General features: G+C 42.0%; 1 protein-coding gene across 1 annotated transcript in view; it reads right to left on the bottom strand.

Moving 5' to 3' along the window:
• The window catches only part of PREP (prolyl endopeptidase), a 110,674-nt gene extending 91,263 nt beyond the window's left edge, over window positions 1-19,411 (bottom strand). Inside the window, exons 1-2 of the mRNA XM_079149042.1 lie at window positions 19,216-19,411; window positions 13,972-14,046 (exon numbers count right to left, since the gene is read on the bottom strand). Of these exons, the coding sequence (XP_079005168.1) occupies window positions 13,972-14,046; window positions 19,216-19,260 (120 nt within the window). The 5' untranslated portion in view covers window positions 19,261-19,411. The remainder of the gene's footprint in view (window positions 1-13,971; window positions 14,047-19,215) is intronic.
• Between the last annotated feature and the right edge of the window lie 142 nt (window positions 19,412-19,553).

The following is a 19,553-nucleotide window of genomic DNA, read 5'->3' as shown; positions in this document are numbered from 1 at the left end:
GAGCTGGAAATGATTATCATCCCTGACGTGATGATCACATTGTACACATGTAACAAATAGCCATAATGTACCCCATAAAGAAGAACAAATTTAAAATAATTTAAAAACAAGTTTTGAATTCTGGAAATCTGCTGTACAGCATCATGCATATAGTTAATACTGTATTATGCACATAAAAACTTGTTACAAAGGTAGAACTCATGTTAAGTGTGCCTATTACAATTCAAAGTAAGATGGGAGAAGCAAGCTTCCTGACAAAGGGTGGTTGAGTCTGGGAGCTGGAGATCTCTTTATCCCTCCTGCCTTTAAAAAAAGTGTTTTCAAGTTGTTCCCACAAGGATTGCACTTTAACACTCAAAAGACTCAAGTCCGATGAGATAAGCCAGGCACAGAATGACAAATACCTCATGATTTCACTTACAGATGGAATCTAGAAGGGTTAAGATAACAAAAAGAGTAGTCTGGAATGGAGGTACTAGAGAGATGTTGGTCAAAGAACACAAAATTTCAGTTAGATAGGAGGAATAAGTTCAAGCCACGCACTGTACATCATGGGACTACAGTTAATGGCAATACACTAGGTATGCTTGAAAACTGCTTACAGAGTTGAGTTTAAGTGTTCTCACCACAAAAATGATAAGCATGTGAAGTACAGCATATGTCAAATATCTTGATTTAGCCATTCCACAATGCATACATGGGGCAAAACAACAAGTTGCACACTGTATAGAAACATACACAATTTTTCCTGTTTACTGAACACATGTATGTACACACATATGTATACACAATTAGGGACTACAGATCAATGTAGGCTCATTTACAGATTGCTCCACATCTAAATACATACATTCTAACTTGCCTTTCCAAGCAGAAGTATAAATAAAAAAACACAAACCGGTGGTATAGTAAAGCATTGGCCTCATATGCCCAAGGTCCTGGGTTCAATACCCAGGAAGGCATACACACACACACAAATACAGTTCACGAAAAAAACAAAACAATCCCATCCTTTTACAATTCTTACATAAATGAATAAACATGATGCTCACAGTGACTCATTAACTAAATATTGATACAAAACAATGTGATGTGCAACATGGTGATTAACAGGACGAATTAGGGATAAAGATAAATGCTACAAGAGAACAGAGGCAGGGGAAACCACCTCCAGGAGGGGGTGAGGTGGCAGGAGGGGGTGAGGTGGCAGGGGGTGGTGTGGTCTGCAGGAGGTCAAGTGACCAAGAGGGACTTCCATGGGAGACTTGCTCTACAAGTGTCAACCTCCCCTTTCCAACTACCAACAAGAACCAGGCATGGCGCGTAATCTACACCCTGTGAACTTTGAGGGGTTTTTGCTACATATACAGTTGCATTTGACATACTCTGCATTTGACACTCGGATTTGACCAACTGTGAATCAAAAATATTTGGGGAAAAAAATGATTTCCTTACTAAACATGTATGAACTTTTCCCCTTGTCATTATTCCCTAAACAAGACAGTATAATAACTACTTAAGCAGCATTGTATTAGGTATATAATTAACCTAGAGATGACTTAAAGTATACAGGAGAATATAAGTAGGTTATGTGCAAATACTACATCATTTCACATAAGGAACTTGAGCGCTGGGGCTTTTGGTATCCAGGAGTGGTACTGGAGTCGATCCCCTGCTACATCCAGGGATGACGGTGACACCTAGAGGACCCGGTTACAGAATCACGGGCGCTGGAGAAAGTAGCTGGTGTCACAGCAAGACCTGTGACACCAGGAAACCACAACCCCAGCCTAGGTGAAGTGTCAAGGTCCAGAAGGCCAGGGGCAGCACCCTCGAACCCCCCTCACTGGCAGAATTCAGAAGTGACTCTCCATGGGCACGGATCCCCCTACAGCAAGAGGTGGCCAAGCTCGCCCAAGGCTGAGGGATGCAGGCCCAGGAGGACAGGAGTCATCGAGAGGACTGGAAGTTGGTCGTGCCAAACAGAGAAAGAGATGCTACTGCTTTCCAGGAAACATATCTAGAAATTGAGACTACAGACAACCAGGAAAATGTACTTTCCAAGAGTAATAGGAGGAATCTGTACCAAAAAAAAAGAAAAAAAAATGTTGCTCCTTTCCAGTACTCATTGAACATGAACAAAAATCAGAAGAAACCTTAAACCCCAAGAATAAAAGTTTGTTCAGGACTGTTGTGACCTCATTGCCATGAGCCTCAACTAAGTGAAATGCCTTTCTCTTCCTAATCCACAAACCCCCTACTCATTCCTGAGGAAGAGAAATACCAGTTTAATCCATGAGAGCCCAGATTCTTTCAGCTTGTCCTTTAAAGTTAAGGACAGGCTGGGCCCCTCTCTTTGTAGGACCATCTGTCCTCAGGTAAGGAGAACTCAACAGGGAGCTAAGCTACACATGGTCAATAGGCCTTCTAGAAAGCCAGTGAAGTTTCTTTCCACCTTCTCTGCCCATTCTCATTGTTCCCTCCCTGGGGTTAGTTATTATCAACCAAGGAAAACGGAAGAGAAACCCTCATCCAGACCTCAGGATAAAGTGTTGTTTTCAGTACTAGCCATAACCTGGAATCCCATTCAAAGTTAAAATTTTAACCCCTTGTAGCTCAGAGACCCTACTAAACAGAAATCTGGTGAGGAAAGTGACTATTCGCACCTCAAATCCAAACCTAATTAAATAGGGACCATGGAGAAAGTAAACACCGATACATCCTTTCTTGATTATCCTTGTTATCACTGAAAGAGTCCAAAGGAAAATAAGAATACTTATTGGAAAATAGGAAAAACAAGACTATTACACATTGAAGTTCATGGGATGTGGCCAAAAGAAATGTGTTTCTTTCTGATACCTGAAAGTCAGACAGAGGTGTCTGACCTTTGTTAGCCAATCAGAGCACCTCTGTCCCAGGCCCTGGGCCCCAGACATCCTTGCAGGACAAGGCTGTGGCTATCTAAAGGCTCCTTAGCATGACTTCCACACACATCAGAGGAATCCACCTGTTCTGGTCCCACAGCATTTAACTTGGGAATGCAGAGGAAGAGGCCTGAGAAACTCGTGTGCCTGCCTGGATGTGCCACCTACACGCTGTACTTGAACATCTGGCCCAGGTGAGGTGCTTTGTACTCAAATAAAAAGAATGGTTCAGAAAATGACAGTTGAGTTTTCAGAGAATTTGAGGTTGACTTTCTTTCTTCATCAATCTTATCATCTGCAACTGTGCACTCTCAGGGTCCTGGGTTCCCGTAGCTGGCACCTCCATCAAACACAGATGGTACAGACACCACTATTTTCTATGCTAACTCCCTCTACATTCTTCATATAAGTAAACTCTGTTCATTTTTATGTGCAGTGTTTTCCCATCAATTTTCCTCCATGAAAACAGTCAATAAAGTAGTTGATAAAGTAGTTGTGAATCCTAGCAAAGCAATCAGAAGGTTTTTGTCCCCCCCCCCACCACCAGGGGTAGAGCTGAATGCTGACAGATAGAAGTTACCACCTCTTAGAAGAGATGGGGCTGTAAGGACCGTGTGAAACCTAAAGAGACAAGACCCATCTTTCCTTACCACATAGGAGAGGTGGTTGGAAACAAAATGATCAAAGATGAGCGGAAGACCTAAGAGACAAAGAGAGACTGGTTCCCAGAAATACCATGTGTACCCTGGACCAGACTGAACATAAATGCATTTACCCCAGACTCTAATCCTGTGAGCCACACAGCTCCTTTTCTCACAGGATCCAGACTGAGCTGGGCTTAAAGTGCTGCTCAGCAACGGTCCTGGCTAAAGCAGCCCTCCCAGGGGCCCTGGGTTTGCTGAGCAAAGTGAGGTTGGATGACCAGGAGCAGGGTGGGAGGAGGAGGAATTAAGAGAAGCTTAACCACAGGCTACCTACCTGGGACTGGAATAAGTTATCTGCACTTATTCCAAAGAGATTTATCATTAGATGAGAAAAGTGAAATTAAATTAAGCAATCAAATCAAAAAGTTTTTAGAATAAAAAAAGTTAATGAACTAGAAAATTTAAAAAGTATAACTTTTAAATCCCTAGAGCTGCTTCTTTAAAAGAAAGGTTGATAGATAGACATGCCAAAGGTCTGGCTAAACTAATCACAGAAAGGAGAGAGAAGTTATAGATACTCAAAATTAGGAATGACAAAGAAATGTAACTACAGACAGGGAGAGTAAAGTCATTACAGAATAATGTCACACATAACCCCTGCCATTAACTTTAAAACCTCAACTAGATGGATGATTTCTAAGAAATACAAATGACTAAAAGTGATCCAAAAAGAAAATGTGAACAGAACAATAAACAAGAATAAAGTGGGGTAAAGAGCCCAAGGATTAATAAAAGAACTTGTCCTGGATTGCTCTTAAGATGAGGTCTTTCAATGGTTCAAGAAGCAGATAATTTCCATGCTACTTAATGTTCAGTGCTAAGTGCAATGGTGAATATTTATTAAGCACTTTCATGGGTCTGTTGCTTTGCAGAATGGTTCAAAAACACTTACTTAGTTTTCACCACAACTATGTGAGGTGGTTTTCTCCAAATTATAGGTCAGAAAATTGAAGCTTAGAGAGGCTAAAAACATGGCCTCAGATCCAGTAAAACTGTGGAGCTAGAATTCAAACCTGTCTTTCTACTTCTAAAGAACTACCTAGGGATGGGAATTTAGATCTCTATTGAATGAGAAGCTCCAGAAGCAGAGCTTGGGCAGCCAGATGATTTTTTTTTTTTTTTTTTTTTTTTTTTTTTAATGAGTGTGCACTTTCCCCACTTGACATGGCAGAATGGTACAGTAAATGGATTTTAGGCAACTAAATATGAAAAAAAATAAACAAAGTAGGTTCAAAGAAGTCAGAGTTATCTCAGTTCTTTAGTTGTAAATTGTTTTCCCCAAAGATAATGATGTCTGTCTTTTATCTATTCTCTGTTTGTTTCACACTACTGGGGATGGAACCAAGGGCCTCACCTGCGAGGCAAGTGCTCTCCCACTGAACTATACCACTAGCCCCAAGATACTGTATGTGACGTCAGCATTCCTTACCGAAAAAACACATCGCTGATACTAAAGTTGAGTAACTGCCTACAGGGAAAATATTAATGGTAAGTACTTCGAGCATTTCATCAGTGGTTTAGGGTCTGATCTTCTATAATGGAGCTTCCCTAACAGTAAATAAATGGGGTTAGACTCCTAGCCTCTACTCAAGATGCAGCCCAGCCTCCTCTGGGCACTGACCTCTGGCTTGGCCATCTGTACCCTCTGGTCCTCCCAGACTAGCATGAATTCTACACTGGCATATACCACATCTGTCTGTCTTATAATCATGTACCCACATCATTTAACCTGATATTTGCTTGGCACAGAAGACAGAGGATAAACTGAGGACAGAGGGGAGGAAGGGAAAAAGAAGGGAAATATAAAGAGAACGAGGCCACTCTCCCTCCCTTCTAAGTGGGACAGGCTGCTTTCCTGCCATTGCAGGAGCTTCTACAAAAGCTTCCTCTGACTGCTACCATATGGAGGGACATGTACATCCAGAGCTTGGCCAATCAAGACGTCCTCTCTGGGGCTGCAGTCACTTGAACAGGGGACAGTGGGTTGAATCAGTGAAAATCATCAATGCCATTAGCAGCGTTGGATGAAGAGTGGGAATTCCTGCCCTAGTATTTAGTTGCTGCCTATCAAGTCTGACCCTCAGTCCATCCTTGGAACTGCCCTCATATCCTTGCCATAAATCCCCTATTTCCCTAACTTGCCCAAAACTAGTCTCTGCTGCTTGCATTGAAAACACTGTTAAGAGAAAGCAAGAGAAAGGAGGTAGAAAAAGAAAAGGGACAGTAACAGAAGAAAGGAGTGGTCTGGTATCAGCAACTTCCTCATACCTTTGACAATTATCCCAGCCAGAAATTAAAAGGAATTTGTACCCTAAGTATATATTTCAAGTGTGGACTTATGGGAAGTATGTTTACAGACTGTAATAAGGGTAAATATTCCCATGGGAAGTAATAAGACATTTGAGACACAAGAAGTTTTGAAGATTGAGATAATATGTGGTATTACGTTTGCTTAAAGCATTTTCTGTCTGTACTGAAGAAGAGATGACAGACAGTAGCAATTCTCAGTCCAGGTCCTTACATGAAACATTAATGAATGGGTGGGTGTTTCTCAGGTTAGCTTTGTGGGTGGGATTCGCAAAGTACTAATTAAAAGAGATCCTATCAGATTGCTTTAAGGTGATCTTTGCCTAGTTTAATCACCACACTCTAGAACAATGAAACCACACTTAAAGTCTCCACTTCATTCAAAAGTCAATGCCAAGAATGCATCTTTTTTTTTTTCTTTTTTTTTTTGTGTGTGAAAAAGCTAGAATGCTGAAGGAAAATTAGGTTGGGTTTTGTGAATGAAATAAAGAGATGAGTCTTTGAAGTTCAACATTCCCACTAAGCAACTGGGGGAGCAGAATCAGATCATCTGCATTCCAAAGGGTTTAAGTAGCAGTGCCAAACAGCATCCTCTTCACTGGCAGGTGAAATGGGCTTTTACAAACATTCTCACTTGGGTATCATTATACCTTGCAGCTAAATGAACCTACAAGATTTTACTCATCAGAGAGGAAAGTGAATCCTGATTAGGTACCTTCCTGGCCACAGAAGAAAACAGAAGACCAAGGTGTGTGTCTTCTGACTTCTGGTCCCAAAGGGCAGATATTCCATCTTCCATGGAGAAGTACTGGACATCACAGGATGAAGGAATGATCCACAAAGAGGATATTCCTAGTCTGAGGTCTTCAAAGAACATTGTAAACCAAAACTAGTTTTTCATATCTGTAATTCCCAATATCCTTCAGCTCCAATATTCAGCCTTAATGGCTATCTTTTGGCTTAGAAACATTTAACTAGTCTTCATGATACTCAAAGTTTCAGGAGCGAGCTTCTATTCCACTTGTTCTTCTTCAGTCTGATGAAGCCATGGCCTGACCGGGAGAGGCAACGACAGAGGAAACCCTGTTCACAAGGGTCCATATTTTATTCTTTCAGAGGATGGCTCTGCACCCATGCTAGGGAAAGCACTTAATCCAGGTGAACCTGGGCCAGACTAAAACCAGAAATGAGCATAAACTCCTGCTATAGACTTCCAGGGTTAAACTTAAAGAACAAACACAAAAGCAAGCAAAAACCAAAACCCTGATTTCAGAAGGAAGGGCGCCATGGAAGGCAGGTTTACCTCCCTAAACCCTATTCTCTACTAACCTCTATGACATTATAAAATATCTAGGATATTGAAATGCTAGGATGTTCAAATAAGCTGAGATGATCAGAAGTCCTTTAAGATTTAGGTCTTCCCTGCTAAGGAAACAGTGCTGGTATAAGGGAAGAAAAGAGGGCATTTCTAGGTTTCCTACCCTGCAAGACTGCTTCTGAGAGTCCCTTCCCGGCAGGTGTAATGGGTGTCTTTAACCGCTCAGTTCATGGGAAAGGAGAGCACATAATGTCCTAAAAAGATCTATAGTGTATCTTTCTTTCATCCTCTCTGTAACAAATTGAAATTTTATCCTATTGTTTTAGAAGGAATGACTACACACAAAACTTTTGTTGTTACTGTTGTTGGCTCCTGTTGGAGTTCTCTCAGGATCCACAAAGGAAATGGAGCTGTCATTATTCTCATTTTGTGCAGGGAAATACTCAGGCGGGGAAAAAATTATTCATCAGATATAAGCAGCTGATAGTCTACATATGGTTAACTAGTGTTCCCAAGCCCTAGGACAGTTTCAGTGAAATTCTGACTTGACAGTTAATTATAAGTAAGATGGCTATTCCTTGAAAGGTGTGAATATCTCCTTTCTCTACAGATCTCCTTCAGTTACTCAGTAAATTCCTGGAATATTCAGTTAAGAGGATGAAGCCAAAATAAGGTAGTGTAAAATAGAGACGGAGGTTATGAAGACATTGCTTCTATCTGGATCTTGGGACAAAGCCCAACCAGAGAAGAAAAGGGAAGAATTTAATCACTATCAGGAAGGGAAGCAAAGGTTGTATGAATGTGAACTGCCTGGCAGCACGTGGGTGAAGAGGCCAGGAAGAATAAATATTAATTTAATCTGATCTAAGAAGCTTCCCAGATGATGAAAGCGATAGGAACAAACTCCAAAGGTCACAGAGGCAATGCAGGGCAAGGAGGAGGAGAGGCCCCTGGCTAGTATACACAAGTCTGTACAGCTCCCCCTGGACATGACAACTGATTTTTGAAAGCCACGGGACTTGGTAACTAGGCTATCATTAATCTCAAAGAGAATGGTTTGCAGAAGCTCTCGACCTGGGGTGGCATTATGTCCCGAGAAACCCATCATAAGCTTACAATACAGCCAGTCAAAACCAGGTTGCATACCTAACCTACTGAACAGCACCACTGAGCAACACAGCACATGGCAGAATTTCAGTGATTTACTTTTACTTCTGGTGGCTGGCTGGGAGTCCTGGTTTACTGCTGCTGCCAGCATTACAAAGGAGGATCAATCATACTGCACATCGCTAACTCAGTGAAAGATCAACATTCAGTTCCAAGTACGACTTCCACTGAATGAGCATTGCCTTCACACCAGTGTCAAGTCCTCATGAGCTGGGGACCTTTCTGTCTACTGATGGGAGATGTTATAAGGAATTGTAACAAGGGTAAAGGTGTTCCCACAGAGAGGCTTGTTGGCAGGTAGAAAGAGAGAGGGAGATAGCCCATAACAAAATAGGACCTGAAGTGGGCACAAAGGGACCGGGAATCAACTGAGAGGGAGAAAGTAGTTGGGCAGAGCCAAGGAAAAGTGTGGGGGTTGGACTTTGCATGTTTGTTTGCCATGGGAAGTAAGTGCACATACCAGAGAGAAATTCAGGAAGGTAAAGATTAGGAAGTCAACCACATGCAGATGAATGTCAGTGCAGGGATGGAGTGAGGGGGAATGGATCCTCATCATTAGTGGACTGTAGACTCAACTTACCAAAACTTTGGGGTACACCAACACTGATGCAAACTGCTACAAGCTGCAGAGGATAAGATGGAAATGCCCAAGGAATGGAAAGCATGGATCTTTGGGACCTGCCTATCTCAGCTTTGAATAACCATAATTTCAGGCTGAAAATTTCCATGATTACCGGCTGTCCCATTCACACCACTGAGATTTCACTATGGTTCACACGTTTCAAGAATATCTCACACTTACATATCTAAAAGGTTTTAACCCAGAGTTTTGCCTTTATCTTACTTTAAAAAAATTTTTTTTAGTTGCATATGTACACAATGCCTTTATTTATTTTTATGTGGTGCTGAGGATCGAACCTAGTGTTTCACACATGCTAGGCAACTGCTCTACCACTGGGCTACAACTCCAGCCTCCTTCATCTTACTTTGGATGTTTGGTTTGTATTTTCTAAAGAGTCTCCTAAAATAGTTTTCACAAAGATATTTAAAGTCGTAATCATTTAGAGAACTGTGGCCCTGCATCCTTCTCTCAGTGTTCTACCATAGCCAACTTTTCATGTTCCTGAGCAATCTTGATAGCTCAATGAGTTAATAAATTCATACTATCTCATTAAGAAAATGAATTCTATTATGTGCAATAACGTCACTCATGTTGGAAAATGATCATTTCAGTTTTTCACTATTACAAATGATGCCACAAACTTACCTTCTCCAGATCTCCCCAACAATTTCTGTTTTTGTTTTGTTTCTTGTTTGTTTTCTTCAGTGCAGGGGAACAAACTATAACCTTGTGCATGCAGAGCAAGCACTCAACCACTGAACTACATCCCTGGTTCCAGATCTTCTCTTTTCTGACAGTGATATTACTCCTGTCCTAGTAAGCTTGCTCTTGTCTATACTCTCAGACATTTGCTTTTTGTTATTAAGATATTTGCTTTTTGTTATTATCAAATGGATTCTTTTTTTCATTAATGATGATATGTAAGAGTACTACTGACTTTGTTTACTTTGTATACTATTTTACTGAAGTCACTAATTTTCATAAATCTTCAGTTATTTGCCTTAGGTTTTCTAGATGCATGAATGTATAATGTACAATTAAGATAATGCTGTTTTCTCTTCTACCATATTCTGATTCATGTTTTATTACTTTGGCCAAAACATTGCAGGACATATAAAAATAATGAGAAAGAACATTCTACCTTAGAGCAGTGTGATCTTGTTCAAGCAGATGAGTCCCACTTTTAGCTTTGGATTTTAAGTTTTTTAATATCAAGTAGTATAAAGTTTTATATAATTTTCTATTTATATTAATATTAAATGGCTCTTAAATTCCTGTGACAAAACTGCTGTTTTTTAATCTAATTTTTATTTACATTTTTACACATATTTACAAGAAAGAGTACCTATCTTCACTGTCCAATACGGTAGGCACTAGCCAACTGTAGCTCCTGAGCACAGGGTTGGTCTGAAATGACACAATGCAAGTGTAAAATAAACCTTGGATTCATAAAAATTCATTTTTAGAAAAGACTGTAAAAATACCTTAATAATATGTTATACTGATAACATGTAGAAATAATTTGGAGGGCTGGGAATCTAGTTTGTTGGTAGAACACTTGCCTAGTACACACAAGGCCATGGGGCTGAGCCCCAACACTGCCAAAAAAAAAAAAAAAAAAAAAGAGAAATGATTTGGCTATACTGTACAAAATAAAACTAATTTCATTCCTTGCTTTTTATATGTAGCTACAATAAATTAAAATACACCTGCATTATCTATCTGTTGGGCAGTAGTGGTCTACTGTTTCCTCTTTACCAAACATTTCTGTTAAGTTTTCCTGTCAGGGTTGAATCTCCTTCACGGAATCAATTGAGAGGTATGTGATTTGCAATCTGGAATATGTGCTACAGAACAGGGTTATATAGGCACTAACAGCTTGAAAGGATTCACACAGATTCAACCCCCTCCTATCTCCATCCCTGTTATTTAAAAATTTCCAAGCTACCAGTTTGGCCCAAGTTAAAGACTTTTATAAAGGATAGAGCCTTACATGCCACTGTCAAAATTAGGTAACCTAAAATAAATATAAGATAGAATCAAAGAGCTATTGATAGCATTCAGATCTCAGTATAAAACAGCTACAAATGTTTCTCACTTCTAACAGGATTTTACCAAAAATGTAACAAGCAGTCTTTTCTTTGTTTTAGAGGTGATGCCAATATTCTCTTAACCCGCAAGGCATGGTCAAAGCACCCTGTGGGTATGCTTATGACCACTAACAGAAAATGCTCCTGCCCTTTTTCTGTTTATTAAAAAAAAAAAAAAAAAAAAAAAAAAACCCCAAAAAAAAAACCATCCTGGGGACTGAGGGTATAGTTCAGAGATAGATCCCTGCTTAGCATGGCAGGCCCTGGGTTCATTCCCTAGCACCCCCACCCCTCCAAAAAAAGAGAAAAGAAAAACACATTCTATCCTTTTGATCTGAGAACAAAATTTAACCCTTTCAATCCCAGATGATACACTAGCCCACATCAATGACAAGCCTGTTTAGGAGGAGCGAGAGAGGTGTGTACCTGAGAGGCAGTAGGATGGTACGGGCTGCCCACCCCAACACCTGTGGCATGCTGTCACACAGGTGGTTACTGGGTGTAGGGGATGGCCCAGGGTCCAGACATGAAGGCTCATAAAGTCCCATGGCAAGCATGAACATGAATAAATTCCTGCAGCCTGCATCCCAAGCTATTACAACCTCAAGTCTTTCTACTTTTAAGTTTTTAACACAAACTTGATAATCACCTCGGCTACCTGGGTTCCACTCCTAGAAACACGCTTACTAAATAAGTCACTTAGCACCTCAATTTAGGCATCTGTAAAATGGGAAAAATAAAAGGAACTACTCTAGAGTTTGAGAATTAAAAGAGATAGGGTACATAAAACTCTTGAGAAAGTACCTGGCACAAGTAAGCATCCCATAAATATATACCACAAAAATAATAACATACACTTCAATGTCATTAGCTTCTATCAAGGGCTGACTGCAAGCTCACTAATTGGAAGTTTGACATTAATAAGCTCACTGACGAACAGCTTCATCCACTAATTGGAAGTTTGGCATTAATAAGTGGCTTGTCATCCATGGGACCAGTCACTACCAACTGAGGAACACCAAAGTGTGCATCCTCAATGCACAACAAAGTCTGCTGTGGCTGAATTGATCAATCACTAAAAAAGGCTGGCAAACTCCAGGGTGTACCCAAGGCTTAAGGCAAAGACATCATCATGTCCTTGGGGAGAGTTCTCCCAGGGATACTTAGGAAGTTCGTTTTCTTCCCTGGTGCTTTCTATCCATTACAATTACACAGCTGCCTGTAACTCTCCACTCCCAGCCTCAGTTCCTTGGTCTCAGCTTAGTCCAATGCTGGGTGATCAAGGTCACCTGTAGGGAGAGGTGAGGTGACAACCTCACACCTGTTTGCCTCTATTCCTCTATCCTTAAATGCAGAGCCAGAGACTTCCCTATTCCCAAAGACACTCAACTGTTCCTCACCTTGGAATTTCTACCCATTCACCTCTAAAACCCAAGACTTCTTCAAAGAAAAATGAAAACACAAATGTCAACCACTCTTACCCAGGAGACCTCTCTTTCTTGAAGGGAATTAGAAAAGGGAAAGAATGTATGGTGAAAAGTAACGACCATTAGAAAACAGAGATGGTGGTGTGCCGACTTCAGGAGTAAAGTACAAGAAGCCGTAAGGCATCCATAGAAGATCATGGAGGAGAGAGTCTTGTTGCAAAGAACAGGTGAGGATGGTAGAAAGGAAATCAGGCAAGCCAGGTGGTATAAAAAAAAAGGAGAGATGGCCATGGGCTTTACTCCAGTAGGCATGACTTCCTCTGTCATATATCACCATGTCCCTGCTAGAAACCCCTCTCACACACATGCCTTTCCTTGTCAAAGCAAGGAGATCCTGATTCTACTAGCCAGGTACTCATCAGGAGGGGATGCTTTCTGGAAAATCCAAATGGCCTTGTGAATCTGAACTCAGGAATCTGACCTCAGTTCTCCAGGAACACTGGTGTTTATGGTGGCAAAGGCCCACACAATGAGGAAGAGCTAAGGAACAGGCTTTGGAGGCTGGTATGCAAAACTGCCCACTCTTTCTTTTTTTTCAGTAGGAAATGTCTTCTGGGACTCTAAAGAAGCTCAAACTTCTAGAAAGGTGAGCATATCAGAAATAGTACACATGTTCTATGCACCGAGTTAATATGTAGTATGGTCATAAACACGAGTCAAAGAACTTGAGGTGAATTTGAGAAACACCATTCCCCCTCTCAAGCAAACTTAATTAACCACTTAGAGTATATATAAATAATAAACTCCAAAGAAAGGAAAAATATCCAGGGGACATAGCACTTAGGGGCAGCTTTTATTAATAAAATGAAACTTCTTGGAATAATGTTTTTCTCCAAAAACCAGAATGCATTGTTTTTACAGCAAAAAAGTTTCCCCTCCCCCACCTTACCTTTATAAAACATAAGAATATTCTTATAGTTTAATTTAGTTCTTGTTTGTTGTGTTAAAACCAAATAGTAACCTAAGCTTGGCATTCAGCTTGCAAAACAGCATTTGTTCAACATATAAGATTTTCTTTCCTTTGGGAAAAAAATGCATCAGGCAATTTTTTTTTTCAGATCATCTTTCTCCAGTGAAAATCCATTTCCTTCCTTCCTTCCTAATCCTTTCATTTCAAATACTTGGTTCATTAGTGTCATGACAAACTAATAAGTTACTTGATTTTCCCCTGGGGACTATAAATGCTTTGGTCATTTTCCTCATGAATCATTTGACAAAAAGTGGTAGTTACTACCAGGTACACACACCATCTTGTGGCAGAAAATACAGGAGAGAGAAGCTAGAGCGACGGACAACTGCAGTATGGTGCCGGCTACTATGGCTGCTTATCTTTAATTATGAGCTGAAATTACCTTGGTTTGCTCGCTGTCCGGGTCTTCAAGCCAAACATAAGGGTCACAAATTTTATGCCCATGATAATCCTGTACCTGCGAAAGACAATATGAGGTGTTAGATAATTAGGGCCTCGACCCAATTAAAATTAGTATTTTCTCCATGTGATGGAGAAATAGGAAAGGGACAAAAATACTAATTGGCTCACTGGCAACATGTCTGCCCAAATTACCACATGAACCAAAGTTGGCAGGTTCTCAAAGGTGTCAAGCCACTCTTTGTGAAAAGAACATTTTAGCTGCAGAGAGAAGAAAGATGAAAGGTCAGAATGGGAAACTGCTCTGTCTGAACAACACAAAACAAAGGCCTGCTGCTGTGCTAAAGAAACTTGAAAATGTGCAGTCAGGGGCAAAGCACAGGACACAATGCTGTGGGCACACGAGGAGGGCACTCTGAGAGGGAGCCACCGCACGTGCTTGTTTTCCCGTTCCTGCTAAGCGTTGCCTGTGATGCAATCAGAAAGTCTCCCTACAACACAGCATATGGTCAGTTTTGTTTTTAAGTCTCAAGTGCCAAAAGCAAGTCACTAATATGTGGTAGAATGACTGTCACCAGCTAAAAAAGGTGGTTTATATGCATGCAATGAAGACTTTTTAAACTTTAAACTGAAGCCCTTCTTCTTGTTATGTACTATGATTACAAAATGCCTTTGTTCGCTTACAGCAAGACATGAAAGCATCACCATTTAAACTTACCTGATATATGAAGAAATGAAATTGCTTTGGGTAAGCTGGGTGTGGTGGCGTGGCCTGTAAACCCAGTGACTCAGGAGGCTGAGGTGGGAGGATTGCAAGTTCAAGGTCATTTAGACAACCTGTCTTAAAATATAAAGGCCTAGGGATGTAGCTCAGCAGTAGAGTGCCACTGGGCTCCTTCCCCACTGCCAAAGTGGGGTGAGGAGGGCTGCTTTGCATAAGTAGAGCCTGGCTGAGGGGAGCCATCCCACCTGGGGAGCTTCTGACAGCACAAATTCCAGGGCCTGGCTTCAGGGACAAGTTAAGAGAGCTGGAAGGAGCAAGTAGGCCAATTTGTCACCACTCTCCAGGTGATTATGCCTAATGAAATTATCCAAAAGGAAATCTCTCCCCCTTAAACTATCAAGATTAATCCAATCAACAGAAGCCACACTGATGAGTCTTTCCAGTCAAACCTGTAACCGACGCCAGTCTTCTGGTCAAGGCTTCCTGTGCAAGGTTACTGGGAAGATTACCTCTGTCTCAGATGAGTTTTTAGTATCTCCTCCTTGCTTTGTTCAAAACTATCAAAAGGTAAGGGTCATTCCTTCTAGCAAAGTATCCTGGAAAAGGTACATTTGAATACTGTTTCTAGTCCTGGCCAAGGTTCCAGTGTGGCCACCACCAGGTGAGAACAACCTCTCGGCCTATATCATCAGGCTTTCTGCATCTGTCTCAACTGATGCAGGTGAGAGAACTCCTGGGGAAATGGACAGATGAAGTAGAACATGCTGGAACTATTCTCACTATACAACTGACTGACAAGAGCAAGAAATGTAAAACCTGACTAAAAATCTCTCCTGATGGGTCTTCATAAAATTACCAATTTTCAATTATATCCCTTTTGAGTTTAGCTGACTATCACCATTGAATGAAAGTGCTTCATCTCATCTGCAAGTCTTACATTTTATATACCTTGGTTATAAAACAGGCTTAAAATAACAATTCTCTTTTCCCTGGCAATATGCAATCAAAAAAATTTAAATGTTGTAAAGGATCTCCAATCCAACATTTTGAGGCACAATGGCAGGCAGAAGATTGAGCCATGTCAAGGCCCTGCATGACCTGTGCTAGACCTAGGACTAAGTCTAAGCTCAGGTAGACATCAGATGCTCAAAAACATCCTGAGGCATACCCAGGAACTTAACTTTTCATTAAAAAAAGTAGAAAAGATTAACTAGAAATCATGCTAACTATATGATTAAGATAAGGTATTGATTGCCAAGTGCTAGACCCAAAGTAAAAAATATTTACTGACTATCCATAACCATGGAAGAGGGTTGTGGATTTTCCTATTTCACAGATTATGAAATGCAATTCAGAGAGGTTAACAAGGGTGAAGACCAATAGACTGACTCGTTATATGGAGATTACTACGAGTTAAATTTGTGCCACAGATTTTATCTACATTACTTCATTTGATCCTCACTGTGAAGTCATTTACCAGATAAGGAACCTGAAGCTGGAGAGAGCTAAAGCAATTGACAAAGGTCTGAGGGTTAACAAGCAGTAGGACAGCAACCCACCCATAGCTAACTACAAAGTCTATGGATCTAATATCCTGCTGCATCCCTCAGCAAATGAGCAGGGTCCGGTGTGACAGGCAGGTGCACAGCTGGACTCTTGACTCAGAACCCTGTGTACAGTATACCAAGCTGCCTCCTTAAATGGCATCTACCACTAGAAATAGCCCTATCTTCCCACACCTGGCACTGTCATCTAAAGCTGAATGAGGTTGGTGACTGAAAACGAGGACAAGAAATTGATTTTCAGGACAATCCCACAGTCAGCTGCAAAAGCTATGGTCCACACCCTCCCTAGGTTTTTTTTCTTTTCTTTTCTAAGACCATACCCTATGAATGGGGCAGTCTCATAGCCACATTCCGTGAATGCAAGTCATATAGTATATATGGTTCTTCTGTCTGATTTTAAGTTTGCAAACCATTTCTCACCTCCTCAAGAAGTTTTAAAACAGAGGCCTGGTAAGGCACTGGGCTAGGTAACCCTGTTCTATGTTTTACCTATACTGATCAATAGCTTGCCCACTGCCTTCGGGACTAAGTATAGACACTCACACTCAGCTGGCAGAACTCATCAAACCTGCTCCTCTTCCCAGCCATTCAACCTTACCCATCCATGGATGGCCTGGTCACAATGGCCTTCCTAAATACTACAAACAAATGCAGTTCCACAACCAACCAGGCCTCCATAATTGCAGCTTTATTTTAGTCTGAACTTCAGGAATGTCCTTCCTCCCTATCCAACTGGCTAACTCCCAATCTCAATTCACCTATCATTTCCTCTTCCTGATGGAAACCAGCCCCATTCTCTTCTGTGTTCTCCTCCTTCCAGCACTCCTCCATTATGGTGTGAGCAGGCCTGAACATCCTGACAGCACCACTGATGAAGAATGGTCATACAATGCACAGGAAGTGCCATGGTTTCTGAATTTCTACCCCAAAAGGCAGAAATCCATCAAAAACGTTTCATGCTCCACATTTCAGCAGGAAACTGCTGAACATGTGGCTGAAAGATGCTCAAATGAGAGCTACAGTGATTTCTAGCACATGTTGGTGAGAAACTAACCCATGCTCCAAAAAAAAGGCTATAATTTAAGCAAATGCATAAGTCAATCCTAGGGCTTAGTGACCAGAACCCTGATGCAGAAAAAAGACAGACCATGTAGGCTGCCAGGGCTAGTGTAAGTACACTGTGCAAGCAACAGAAAAGGATCTAGGCTGGACCCCAGCTGCGTTCCCTGGGCCACCAGACTTTGGTGAGAAGCAAGTGGAGAGTATTTAAATTAAGAGTATAACCTTTCAAGTTGTTTGTAATCTCTTAAATGTTTTTATAAAATCCCTATTTAACCCTTTCTGAAACTGTTGAATGTAGAAAAACCAACTATAGGATTTTGCTACACAGAATAGGTGAAAACTAAGCAAGAAGCACCCCACCCCCCAAAAATAAAACACACCTAAAACTGTATTTATCAAACCACAGAATGGGTATGCTTTCTATTTAAATCTGCCCTCAAAACTCAAAGATTCTCAAGAACCAGAATCATGAAAGATACCTTTCTTCCAGCTACTAACTGGCACACTGAAGAGCTAGACTGTTGTGTAAATGAATGAATGACAGCAGGCTTACTGCAGAGGTAAGTAAGCCCTATGGTCAGTCCTAATGGTCCATATGAGAAAAGACGCCTATAAAAGGAGATCTGTAGGTGATCTGTCAAAAGTCACCTAGGTAGTGAGTAACAAAACCAGAACTAGCAATTAGGTGTTATTTAATCCGTCCTCTTTCCCATTCTAGCATGATTTATTCCCACATACAAAGGAAACAAACCTTTGGGACTCAGGGAAAGAACTTCTTGGGCTGTTAGGTAAATTTACTAAGCCAGCAGCTGCACAGACTGAGAGACATGGTTCCCAGCTGGCCAGTGGTGAAAGCATGAACACAAGATACACTTGGAAGTCTTCACTTACAACAATATGTCCTTTAATGCCTTGGCACCCTTTACACCAGTGTGAGATGTGATTTAGAGTACAAAATTTCTGGCATAAATCGGGTCAAAGTAAACAGAAAAAAAAAAATCAGAAGTGTATTACACAAAAATATTTTTACTCTAATTCTATTTTAAGTGATCTGAGAAATCTGGCTACTGTACAAGAATCATGACCACAACGTCTGGATTCAATCCAGCTCTTAAAATGTCAAACTAATTTTTACATCAGAATAAAGGTGTCTGCTCAGAATTTCACTCACTGGATCTCAATAATTACCTCGAATTCTTCTGCAGCTTAGGTAAATGACTAACTCCCACTAGGAAAAACTACTTTGAAAAAGGCCATCCCCACTCCCTCTGTCAACTCCCTTTCTTCTTCGACAAAACTTGGACCAGCCCTGCGACAATACCAGGTCCCTCCTTTGCCTTCCCTATTACTCTGGGTCTCTGCGCCCCCTGCAACCAACGCCCAGCACTCTGCTCTGGACTGGGCAGATTTAGAACAGAATGAATGAGCTTTAACTCCAAGGACTTCGAAATTCTAAGTTTTAAAAGTTTGCTTTTGTTTTTAAATCTTACATCATTTCACACGAACACACATGCACACACCGGCGTGTACTTTCTCCTACCACCATATTTAAGAGGCTTCTCTAGTCAAAAACCAGTGACACCTTGCCTTCCTAGTCCCTTAAGGCGCCCATGCCTAGCCGGGCGTCTGCCCTTGACCCCATTGATTTTAGGAAGCAGTGGTGACCACAGACTGCCGCCAGCAGACCGCCAGCAGACCGCCAGCTACCGCCAGCCGGGCCCCCGCGCCCCCGGCCCGTTTCTTGCAAACAAAGGCCGAGGGGGAGGGGAGGGACGCAGGGGCGAGGGGCTGCAGGGAGACGAGCCGCAGGCGGCGGCCGGCCAGGCGGGCGGGCACCGGCTGCCGGGAGCCCGGTGGACTCGGCAGGGGTACTCACAGCAGTCTCGTCGCGGTACACGTCGGGGTACTGGAAGGACAGCATGGCCGGGGACGAGCAGGAATGCGCGGAGGGTGCGGACTCTGGGAGCGGACGCGAGTGGGCTGGGCTGGCCGCAGGGCTACTCAGGGGCGCGGGGCTGCGGCCAGGCGGTGGCGGCGGACGGACGGCTCTGGGACAGCGCGCTCACGACCACTCTGGCGGCGCGGTGTGAGGATGTGAGCCTAGCAGGAAGCAGCTGTCGGCGAGGCCGGGAGCCCCTCCCCGCCGGGCGGGCCCAAACGGCGGCAAGAGGGAGAGAACTCGCCGTGCGGGCGCCAGGTCTGGCGCACAGCTCC

Source organism: Sciurus vulgaris (genome assembly GCF_902686455.1).
Source record: "Sciurus vulgaris genome assembly, chromosome: 7".
Taxonomy (NCBI): Eukaryota; Metazoa; Chordata; class Mammalia; order Rodentia; family Sciuridae; genus Sciurus; species Sciurus vulgaris.
The sequence above is the reverse complement of the archived record's forward strand: the minus strand, read 5'-3'. Positions and strand labels throughout refer to the sequence as shown.